Source organism: Pristis pectinata, chromosome 2 (assembly GCF_009764475.1).
Source record: "Pristis pectinata isolate sPriPec2 chromosome 2, sPriPec2.1.pri, whole genome shotgun sequence".
Lineage (NCBI taxonomy): Eukaryota > Metazoa > Chordata > Chondrichthyes > Rhinopristiformes > Pristidae > Pristis > Pristis pectinata.
Genome location: NC_067406.1, coordinates 111517199 through 111529449, shown reverse-complemented (window position 1 = coordinate 111529449; position 12251 = coordinate 111517199). Strand labels below are relative to the sequence as shown.

General features: G+C 44.1%; 1 protein-coding gene across 1 annotated transcript; it reads right to left on the bottom strand.

Moving 5' to 3' along the window:
- Nucleotides 1-452: 452 nt before the first annotated feature.
- Nucleotides 453-1929, bottom strand: pou4f2 (POU class 4 homeobox 2). The gene is made up of 2 exons (XM_052045224.1): nt 1723-1929; nt 453-1415 (listed from the first exon to the last, which is right to left on the bottom strand). Exons 1-2 carry the CDS (start codon nt 1927-1929, stop codon nt 453-455), a joined length of 1170 nt encoding a protein of 389 aa, XP_051901184.1.
- Nucleotides 1930-12251: the final 10322 nt, after the last annotated feature.

Genomic DNA, 12251 nt, shown 5'->3' with positions numbered 1-12251 from the left:
CTGGAGCAAACAACCTCTCGGATGTGTCTGTGCTAGTTCACTACAAGGCGCAGAGGGAAAATAGTTGTGCAAGAGGTGACACTTAGAAAACAAAACGAATGCAACCCAGAACATAATCCTCAGATAAACTATACAGCAATTCGCGAAACATTGTAATTTCAAGTCAGCGGGTCCATACTCCGTTTTTGTGTAAACAATTTAAAAAAACATGATGTCATTTGTTGATCTGTAAACTGCAACTCTCGGCTCGCACCAAGTGACAATCGGGGTTTTGATGTGTCCTCTTTCGGTGGCAGTGGGTGGCATTAAAAACAAAACAAAAACAAAACCTGTCTTACTTGTTGGCGGCCCACGGCAAGGTCCTGACAGATTCAGGCAGTGCGGTTAACTGGGGCCGGGCGAGAGGAGTTGCAGTCCGCCTCTCTCGCTCTCTCCTGCCCCGGGGAGTGGCACTAGTGGCCCGCAGAGTATTTCATGCGTTTCTGTTTCTGTCTCTGGTTGCAAAACCAGACCCGGACCACGTTCTTCTTCAGGTCGAGCTTCTCGGCGATGGCGGCAATTTTCTCGGACGACGGCCTCGGCTGGATGGCGAAGTAGGCTTCGAGGGAGCGCTTCTCGGGCGCGGCGATCGACGTGCGCTTCCTCTTCTTGTCGGCGCCGTTGAAGAGCTCGGGCTTGCTGAGCTTGTCGCGGTGAGACTTCTCGGCCTCCTCCAGCCACGCCTGCAGGATGGGCTTGAGCGCGATCATGTTGTTGTGCGACAGCGTCAGCGACTCGAAGCGGCAGATGGTGCTCTGGCTGAGCGAGCCCACGCCCGGGATCTTCAGGTTGGCGAGCGCCGCGCCCACGTCCGCCTGGGTCACGCCGAGTTTGATCCGCCGCTGCTTGAAGCGCTCGGCGAACGCTTCCAGGTCGCGGGGGTCGGCGTCCACCTCGCCCATGCAGCCCAGGGCGCCGTGCGAGGCGGCTAGGCCGTGGCCCGCCATGCTCATGGCCTGGTGCATGTGGGCCAGGCCGCCCAGGTGAGGCGGCGCCGCCGGCGGGGACACCACACTGCCGTCGGGCGCCGCCATGGCGGCCAGCCCCAGGCCCGGGGACAGGTGCTCGAGTAGCTCGCCCTCCAGGCTCGGGTGAGGCGGCGGCTGCTGCTGCTGCTGGTGCTGCTGCTGCTGCTGGTGGTGCTGCTGGTGATGGTGGTGGTGGTGGTGGTGATGGTGCTGGTGCGAGCCCAGCGAGGAAGGGTGAGAGATGGGGCCCGAAGACGAGCTGGAGGTGCACGGGATGCTGTTCATGGTGTGGTAGGTGGCGTCCGGCTTGAACGGGTGGCTCTTGGTGCTCTGCGGTACAATGTCCACAGCCGCCAGAGCTTCGGCGCGGGCCACCAAACTTTCATCCAGCCCGCCGAATATATTGCTCTGCAATTGCAAATAGAATGCACACATTCCTGTCAGCAGGGAATTCGCTCGACTCCAGGATTAAAACATTTCCAGAATGTTAAAAAAAATCCTTTAAAAACACACACACACACACACACACACACACGCACACCACCCAGGTCATAAAAATTAATATGAACGGCAAGCCAGTCTGAATACATAAGTTGAAAGTATCCGAGGTGTTGGGTGATTTGCTGTACAGACATGAAAAAAACATCAAGCAAAGGGAAAAAAAAGAGGGGGCTGTCAAAATGTGCCTCTAAGCGGTGATTATGCATATACGTACCGGTGGGGTTGGGAGACAGGCTCGGCACATCGCCTCTGAGCTGCTGCTGCTGCTGCTGCTGCTGGGTGGAGTGGACGATGAGTTGGAAGCAGAGGACGTGTGGAGGCTCGAGTACTTGGGCTCGGGCAGGTTGGACGAGTGCGGCGGCGGTGGCGGCGGCGGCGGCATGCCGAACGCCTGCTTCCCATTCATCGACATCATCATCATCATCTTGCAGCGGCGGCGGCGGCGTTCGGCTGGCGGGGGCCCGGGGCCGGTGCGGAGCGCTGGCGGGGGGCTGGCGCCGGGCCGGCGTTCGCTTGGGAATGTGGCGCGGGGCTGGCCGAGTGTCGCGCCGCTGCTGCACACCTTGCCCGAGCAGGTAGCTCGTGGAAAGACATGAAGGGACTTTGGGGTGTCAGAGTGTGCCCGCCTGTGTCTCTCTGCCTGTCTGTCCGTGTGTGTGTGTGTGTGTGTGTGTGCGCCCGTGTCTGGGTGTTTGTGTACGGTGTGTGTGTGTGTGTGTGTGTGCTGATCCTGAGCGCCTATTGGTCGCAGGCGGGCTCGGCTGCTCGTGGCTCACAGGCGGACTGTTCGCGCTCCAGTCTGTCGCGTTTCACCTGGTGGGAAAAGAGGGAAAAAAAAGACTCAGGTTCCACTTCGGAGGATTTTTTAGCCATTAGCATGCGGAGTGCAAGTGGGATAGCACGCATGCGGGGTGTCCTCCCTCCTTCCTTTCAAATTATCCACACGCGCGCTATAGTTAGCAGTCCTGAAATAAAGCTTTATGATTACCCCTTGCCAGTTCTGCAGCCACCCCACCCCCGGAAGGATTATGGTTCTGTAGATACCGTCACCACCTCATCATTTAATAGGTTGTTATTACAGGGGACATTAGTCGCACTGTTCATAGTTTATTTTGGCAAATAGCACAATATTGTTTTGCTTTTATATGCCGTTGGCCGGAAGACTTTCAGTAATGCTCATTTTCAATTTATGACAGCAAGGCAGATTCTCCGTGATTTTCAAATAAGGGAATTATTTTACACATTTATTAAAATGTGAGTAACATTTAGATTTTCAACGCCACTAGCACTGCAAAGATATATACCTAACATTGCATTGCCTAACAAAACGTTGCCGTTTTGCTTATTAAACTGGTGACCGTTTTGATTTTTTTTATAACCTTTCTCTTTGCAGTTTCAGTAGAAATCAAGAAATTATATTACACCACTTGCTCCACCATTCTCCTCATAGCTCGATGAAAGAAAATAAATCAAACTTAAAAGCCTGACTATCATTTAATTATCGCACGAATAGCGCTTTCATTGCGCCCGAAAAGAAGTCAAGCAGCATCTCTAAGCAAATTATGACCAGGCCAGAAAGGAATTATTAGATTGAAATTTCATTTAAACTCGAGAGGCACGGGACTTCAATATGTAATCTGCTGTGCCTCATCTGATTTGTATGCGTAATTCCCGTTGACAAATTTATTAGTTTTCATAATAGTGAAAAAATTGAGAAGCAGCGGGCTAATATCTTGTATCTATAAATTGTACATGTGTCATTCGTGAAGGCTAGTCTACACGGTCTAATATTTATGGCAATTTGAAGTGGATATCCCTTCCCCATCTTTAGTACCTGATAAAGAACCATACAATGTAACACGCGGCCCTAGCAGAAGATTATTAATACGAACTTAATAATAATTTTGATACCTCATCAGAGATGTAATTAGACCCCGAAATTATGTTCTAATTAACAAGGATTGTCCAATTTGTTTAACCTATTATAAAATTTCAATAGAGCTGATTTATTCTCTGGAATTGTTCACACTCATTTCAGTATGCAATGCATTAGTTCCAAGGAACAGATGTTGTATTAGTGGGTTTTTTTCAGTTAAGTATTAAAATATTACAGGTTAACCAAAACAGCTCTGGAGTCCAGAACACAATGCTGATATCCTTGCAGAACACCACAACAGCATGCCACAGTGCTCTGAGTTGGACAGCTCTAAATATGCTTTTGGCAGTACTTCCTCTTGATTTCTAGTCAAATACTTATGGATTAGTAGTCAGCACAGCATTTTATCTTACGTTCTGCCAGGCAGTTGTGCATTGATTCTGTTATTTATTGTCTTCATTCAAGAGCGGATTAAGCGAGTATTTCTAACTTACTATCCCTGAGTAAAGTTGGCTGTGGCTTAGTTGTTGGTTGATAAGTGTCATTCGTGCTTCATTGCATAACTCCGTCAGTGAGTCAGCGTTCAAACTCCACTCGAGAAACTTGAAAACAAACATCACGGTTGACCTTCCAGTGTCTATTGAGGGAGTGTTATATGACTGAACTTTCAGGTAAATGTAAAGATCTAATGACACCGCCATGCAAAAATAGTTCCAGTGTCTTCCCGAGGGCGCGAAATGCGCTATATAAATGCAGACTGTTCTTTAATAGTTACTGTAGTTATTTCATTTTAGTTCTCTACCGGGCTTTTCGTTGTAGTACATGATAATGACAACATCTTTTATATGGACAAGATTCTTTAAAAAGTGCCCGTTTTAAACCCAAATGATTTATAGTAACGGCAGAAGAGCTTCTCCATTCCTTTCCACCCGCGCAAGCACTTGTCCGCGCAAGACACATCAAGTTACCTATTTATTTCAACACACGCATTCACATAAAGCTCCGCACTGGTTACCAGCATTGCAATTCACCAGAAACTAATCCAGTTGTGGATGACTTTTATCACTGTAGTATCAGTAGTTCAAAATCCCTTTATAAAAGCGGCTAAGGTAGATCAGACGACAGACATACAGTAGAAGTTTATTGTTGTGGAAACACGCGCAATTGCACGTTACGCTGGATCGATGGGCCTGGCGGAAAGCAGCAACAAAATAATTTCTGGGAAAAAGTATTTTAGGCACTAGGCTGGGGTATCCAGGCGACTCCGACCATCTGGGCAGTTCAAATAGCTGTAGTGCGTTTCAAATCTGGGGGCAACCGCATAATACGGAGGTGCAATTTAAGGTAGAATAGCCACGAATAGCCAACTGAGGCCGCCTCTCTCGGTGCACCATAGGGTTGCTGGAAATGCATGCAACTGGTGGCATGTCGAGTAACCAGGAATCTATACTTGCACGTATTAAAGAGGTGCACATTGATCTACGAATCGAAACCGTGAGATAAACTTGACTAACTTGAAGATGTGACCATGAACATGGGAAATTTTATGCAGAGAGCGCTGACTCAATAATATATGCATGTGGAAAAATAATCTGGCTGCGTTTGTCTGCTTCGGCAAATAATTAGTTTTATAGAGCACTGTCAATATACAATCATTCTTTTTACATTTAGCGGCTTCTCCGGTTCCATTGTAGTTTGGTATTTGTGGGAGCTCACCCCATTCTCGCCACAGTAGTTCCGAAGCCGAAGAGAAAGGAATAAAAGTATATGAATTTATGGCCCAGGTATCCGAGGAGTTAAGAGTGGTTCATGGGCAAACAGCAAATGAAAAATATACACAAAAAAACCCCGAAAAAATCTAACCACATGTAGAAAAAGAATAACGATAGCAATAAGAAAACCGATCAAACTGAAGTTGGGGCGGAGGTCGTTTATTGGCAAATTGGAACGTGCAGAAGATGCGGGGTGGAGTGGAAGTGTCAGTGGGGCGAGAATTTATCGGAAATAAAAAGAGACGCATCAAGTCGAAAGATGAAAGTAAACTTTAAAAATATAATAACATTGGCAGGTGAGTGAGTATTGAAGACCAAGAGTGATGGGCAGGCAAAGCTACAGTGAGGCGATGAGAAAAATGGACATCCATCTACAATTGTAACCGAAGGCAGAATACAATATATAGGGGAAATGATGAAAATAAGTGAAACATTTGTAGATGTACAGAATGAACAAGAAGTGAGGGGAGGGAATGAAAAAAGGGGAGGGTGCGGAGTGCATATCAGGATGGTCAAGTCAACCTCTTTGGTAATAGCTTCTGTCATCTCCCCATATCTGGATGCACCGAGACGTTTTTAGATGTCCCAAAGCAATGGCAAACTGCTAGCAAAAGTGCAGTGCATTCACTATCATGCAAAATGCCATCAGTCTTCACCCAGCTTTAGCACACAAATGGACTGCTTAACATTTGAACAGCCTTCATAATCCAAGCCCACAGACACCAAGAGGGAAATCACTGTCTCCTCGCATAGATGCATGTTCTGATTTATGATAAAAGTTTAACGAAATCATTTATATTTCAGGGAGTCTAAATCGCTGCATAAATTTTTTATCCACGATGACATATATGTTAAAGGAAAATGTAACTTTTCCATTACCAGATTATATAAAAAACCTCTCCGAGGGCTATGTAGTCCACTTGATTAAAGTTCTACTAAGGTAACACGCCAAAAACATTTACTTTTTAATACATTTACGTATATTTGTGCATAATACCAAACTATAAGGACATGAAATAAAAGTAAAGGTAAAAAAATATATAGTGGCCCAAGAAAGTTTCAACTCCGAATGACAAATGCTGCTCATACTTGAACTTGTTATTTAAAATATCATTTACTATTAAATATAAAAACTACCAGGAAGTCCCCAGTTTTGCGGCTCACTTGAGTTGGGAACTGAGAAACCTTTGCTGGGTAGTATTACAAACCTTTTATCATCATTCTGATTCTTTTATTGCCATTATATGTGATTGGGGCCTGATATTATTCTGCTTCCTTATACTGTGCCCGACGTTTGAATGAAAAGCAAATTCTGTTCGCAGTGAGAGAGAACTTATTTGTCTGCGTAATCCGAAATATGGTTGGATCCTGCAGTCAGGATTTGCTGTCAAATTATGCGAACCCGTTTCTTTATATCTTTCCAGTAATTAAGTTTCGATTTGCAGAGTTTATTCCTGCAATAAATTTTGGGGAAAACTGCATTGATTCTTTCGGAATTTAAATTTTGATTCGGTGATATTACTCGATATGTAATTAAAATGTATATAGACACACACACACACACACACATCTGTTCCAGGAAAACATATTTCAACCCACGCAAACTGTGCTCAGCTCAGTTACGGTTACCACACAAATTCAACAGCACAATTAAGTTTAACAAGAACGCTTGCATTTGTTGAACTCCTATGGTGAAGTGAAAGGTCCCAACGTCCTGTACGGGAGCCGCATTAGAAAATATTAAAGGAATTGGCATACAGCTAAGAGGTGTTTTAGGGACTGTCTTAAAGCGGGCGAGGGGAGGTGTATGAAAGACCCGCGTGAGGTAACTTCCAAGTTTAGGACCTCAGCAGTTTAAGTTAAATTCAATTATGATGCGGAGGCTAGGATGGTGTGAAAGGTTAGGTATTTATTGGGCCGTGAGGTTGACGCAGATTTTGGAGGTGGGTGGGAAGAGGCCACCACGGATTTCGAAATATGAATGAGAATTTTAAAATGAAATGTTGTTTAACTGGGAGTCATTTTAAGGCAGTAAAGGCAGAAGGCTCTGTGAATATGATGACTGTGAGTCAGGGCATAGGCAGCGGAGTTTTATCTGAACTGAAGTTTACAGAAAGGAAGGCAGACAGTGGTGCCTTAGAAAAGTCATGCCCGGTGTAACGGGCAGAGGAATTAGGATTTGAAGAGAATGCGGTATGAAGGAAGGGCGGAGGTGGGAATAAATAGTCTTCATGCGGCGGGATGTGCGTCTTGACACTCATGAAGGAGTCGCGTAAGACTGCAGTCAGCCTGCTCCAATTTCAGATAGTTGTCCACGAGAGTGAACGGAAGGTTCGAACTTCTTTAATACACTTGCAACGGACCTTTCTTTTGGCTGACAACAACACGGATAGTAAAAATACCGTGCCCTTCACCAATAATACGTCCGATCTGTGTTTTCATGTTAGGGTTCGCATTCTTCTGTTAGTGACATATTAACATCAACCCAATGTCCCACAGCCCGTGCAAACGGGAGAGTTTTTCTTACGTCTTGGATGGTTTAATTGTGTTAAAATATACATGTTAAAACAGAGGCCCACCCGCTATAGTTGGCTCCAGGTTCTAGCACAATCTGTGACCTCGGAAAACTAAAAAAAACCTGTTATTTCAAGGCATCAATAAAACCTGGGAGACGGAACTGCCTTCCCTGTGTCTGCGAGGTCGCCTTGAATTGGAAGATGTATCGTCGCTTGGGCTTAGTTCAGGGTTCATTTGATTTTTGTAAAGACGGGCTTAAGTTGTTTAACAGGTCAGTTTAACTTCCCAAGCATCTTATGAATTTACGCTTAAAGAAACAGCCCCACTCTCACAACATTAAAATGAGAGTAGGCCAGATCTCCACATCTCTTATTTCTCGCAGATCAGTGGCGTGCCATGGATGTGTAACTTGGGTTACTGTCACCCAGATTCACTTTGGTGTCAATGGAAGATGACGAACGCTCCGCAGATCTCAGCGCATTGGTATCTATCCCCCACAATGTGGCTCACATTGAGATTTCAGAACTATTTTCAGATGCACGTGTGAGCTTCTACTCTTGGAGCTACTTTTGAAGTTTGAGACCAACATTCAATCCCCTTCTAATATGAACGCATTAAAAACGAGCTTTGAATCTGCGCTGAAAGTCGAACTGGTCCCATCCTCACCTCTGAAATGGCTTCATTTTGGGCTGGCCATACACAACTCAGACATTGGTTTGGTTCTCCAAATTTACAGTTCCGGAGGGCGGTTAATCCCTCCCCCCTCTCCCTCCCCTTTACTAATCTGTGGGAGTTTACTTGTCCCATAGTTTTTTCTCGCAGTAGTTATGGGAACGAGGCCTGAGTTACCTCCAATGCTGTTCCGACTGAAAGTGTCCTCTGAACTGCAGAAGCAGTAAACTACTGTCGAAATTTGATAAATAGTGAATATTGATCAACATATTATAGAAATGTATAGAAGTGGCAAACATAACTTACCAAGCCAGATCGAAATTCGGGTTCATTTAAAATCCCATTTGTTGATGTAATATATTTTAGGTTCTTACATTTCACATAGCTCCTCTATCTATGTCAAAATAAACTCAATAAGTGTACACGGGTAGCACCTTTTCTGGTAAGATTGATTCAGAATCGCTTGAGATCTATTTGCTTTCAGAGCTAATGTGACATTTAACCACCTATCTAGCATTAATGTTCAAATTCTTTGGTAACGTGCAAATAGTCTTCAAACCAAGAGTTAAGAGTAAATTTATGGCCAGTACATGAAATTATATCGTGACACGAGCATAACACAGCAAATATTAAATTTCAATGTTGATATTGTTTTATTAATTAAAAACAAAGTTTCGGAAAGACTAGTAAAATGTAAGGGTTCTATTGATCTCAAAAGACCTAACCTCTTACTCACAGGTCGTGCTCTGAGGTAACATTTTGCAAGCCTGCTAGTTTGCTAGAAGTGGATCGAACACAATACATTATGCAAGACGAAGACAAATTTCTTGATCATAATCCGTGGCCCTTCCGTTGTAGCCGGAACATTGACTTTTTGAGTTACTCGCAAATGGTTTCTTCCCAATACTCGTGCGTTTCAGAGTTCATGGGGAGGTATATTTTCATTTTCATCTAAGAGGGGGACACCTTTTAAAGAGTTTTTTTTGTGTGACGCAACGAGTTTTACTTGGAAAGGAAATAACCCGGTTGCTTTGAGAGATTGTACGCCCGGAAATAAAATAAATTATCCGTCACTGCATCTTGATGGAAGTCAAACTTCATCCCTTCTCTACGCAGTATGGATGCTGGGGAAGGTGATCTGCACGGAAGAAGAAACTTCTTTTGGAAAACACTTGTGTATTTGAATTTTCGCGCCAACTGTGCACATTAAATGCAAAACTTTAAACGCCAAGTGCGAACAAAAAGTTGGGCACTGAGTTTTACTTTTCCTTAAGTTACTATGTGCTTTTGGCAACGTATTTCCTAGAACATGTCAGTGTTTCCCAAACGGAAAATGAAAATATCAAACCGAGCCATGCACCTCCCTGCGTTATCAGGTCCTCTCCCTGTCGTGTCCCATTTCACAGCTTCAGAGGAATAACTTGCTCCCTGAGTGCAGGTAAGTCACGTGTCAGTGCTCCGATCTCTAATGCTGGAAACTCCTTTACAATCTGAACAAAGTCAACGGACACACAGCATCAAGAGTGGGAAGATTCACAAAGAACACATGCTTTCAAAATAACACGAGGCCGGAATTTGGAATGAGAAAGATTGGCAAACAAAAAGGAATAAGAGCCGGTAGCTCTGTTAATGAAGGATGAATTCACTACATAAGCGAGAAAATATATTAGGTTAGAAGATCAAAACACAGAAATGGCAATGGAAAGGAAGTCACTGGCGGGAGTAATCTATAGGCTCCCTAACAACAGTTACACTGTAGGACAGACTATAAATAATTGGATACTTGCAAGAAAGGCGCTGCAATAATCGACAGTAATTAATCTTCATCCAGATTGGGCCAGCAAGAAATAATTTTAAAAAACACACACACCAGAGCTTCCATTTGCTAAAACAAAGGAAGAAATAGCTGAGGTAAACATTGGAGCACAAACAAGAGGCTGGAGGAGCTCAGTCCAGATGAAGGATCTCGACCTGAAACATCAACTGCCAATTTCCCCCCCACAGATGTTGCCTGACCTGCTGAACTCCTCCAGTCTCTTGGTTGTTGCTCTGGATTCCAGCATCTGCAGTGTCTTGTGTCTCCTGAGGTAAACACTGGTCTTTTGAAAAATGAGACTAGGGAATCAATGGAGAGAAATAAGGAAATGGTAGGAGCATTGTCCAAGTATTTTGTTGCTGCAGTAGAAACAACGATAAACATCCCAATAGTGGTAGAAAATCTAGGAGCAAATGTGAGGGAGAAACTTAAAGCAATCAGTATCACCAGAGAAATGTACACAGCAAATCAAAGTTTACACTTCCCTGAAACTGATAGCGACACCCCAGGATCTGAAGAGAAATGGCTGAGAAATTGTTTGTGATCTTGCAAAGTTCTAGAAGGGCATCAATGGATTAGAAAGTCACAAGTGTAACGTGGTGCACAGGAATGGAGGGAGATAAAAAACCAGGAAACTATAGGCCGGTTAGTTTGACATTCGTCATTGGGAAAATGCAAGAAACCATGATTACAAGATAACAGCAGGACTTCTTAAAAATCATTATACAAGCAAGCAAGGTTAACATGGGTTTATGAAAGGGACATATTATTAGCTTTCTTTGAGGATTCTTTGACAATGTAATGAGCAGGGTGGATAAAAGGGAACCAGGTGATGTAGTGTATTTGGAATTCGAGAAGGGATTCCTTAAGGTGCTGGATCAAAGACTACAGAACAGGGTAAGAGCTTCTGGAATTGTGGGTAATTGTGGATAGAGGATTGCTAGCTAACAGAGGTGTTTGGGGTAAATGGATCAGAATCAGAATCAGATTAATTATCACTGATATATGATGAGAAATTTGTTGTTTTGCAGCAGCAGTACAGTGCAAGGACATAAAACTCTATAAATTACAAAAATAAATAGTGCCAGAAAAAAAAAAGAATAATGAGGTAGTGTTCCTGGGTTCATGGATTGTTCAGAAATCTGATGGCAGAGGGGAAGAAGCTGTTCCTGAATCATTGAGGGAGGCTCCTGTACCTCCTCCCTGATGGTCATAATGAGAAGAGGGCATGTTCCAGATGGTGAGGGTCCTTAATGATGGATGCTGCCTTCTTGAGGCACCACCTCCTGAAGATGTCCTCAATGGTGGGGAGGGTTGTGCTCATGATGGAGCTGGCTGAGTCTACAACCCTCTGCAGCCTCTTGCGATCCTGTGCATATCTATTTTGGTAGTTAGATTAAACAAGAAGAATATTTTTAAATGGGGAGAAATACAGCATGCTGTGCTTCAGTGGGATCTAGCTATCCTCAGATCTGAAATACAGAATGTCACAATGCAGGTCCAGTGAGCCATTAGGAAGGCAAACAGGAATGGGGAATCAAAAAGGGGAAGCCTTGCTGCTGCAACTCTACAGGGTGCTAGCAAGACCACACCTGGGTTAGGTTTTGGTCCTGTTGTGTAAAAAGAGATCTACTTCAGGGAAGATCTCACCATGTTGATTCCTGGGATAAAGGAGTTATCTCAGGAGGAAAGGTTGGGCCTATACTTCTTGGAGCTTAGAAGAATGAAACATAAAATTCTGAGGGGTCTTGACAAGGTAGAAGCAGGGAGGATGTTTTCCCTCTTGGGGGAATCTGAAATCAGGTCATTGTTTCAGAATAAGGAGCACTTTCTTCGCTCAGAGGATTGAGAATCTTTGGAATGCCGTACCCCAGAGAGTTGTGGAGGTGGAGCCATGAAATATTTTCAAGGGCCTAGATAGATTCTTGCTCAATAGGAGAGACAAGAGTCAAGAAAAACATGCAGGAAAGTGGAGCTGAGGCCAAAATTAGATCAGCCATGATCTTGTTAAATGGCAGAGCAGGCCTGAGGAGCCACATGGTCCTTTTTTATATTCTAATGTTACCTAAATTATTCACATAGTATATTCA

Bases quoted from the DNA above. Each gene is read 5' to 3' on its own strand.
- pou4f2 (XM_052045224.1), bottom strand. From the start codon at position 1,929: ATGATGATGATGTCGATGAATGGGAAGCAGGCGTTCGGCATGCCGCCG. The intron at 1,416-1,722 runs GTACGTATATGC...TTGCAATTGCAG, and splicing joins CCTGTCTCCCAACCCCACCG to AGCAATATATTCGGCGGGCT.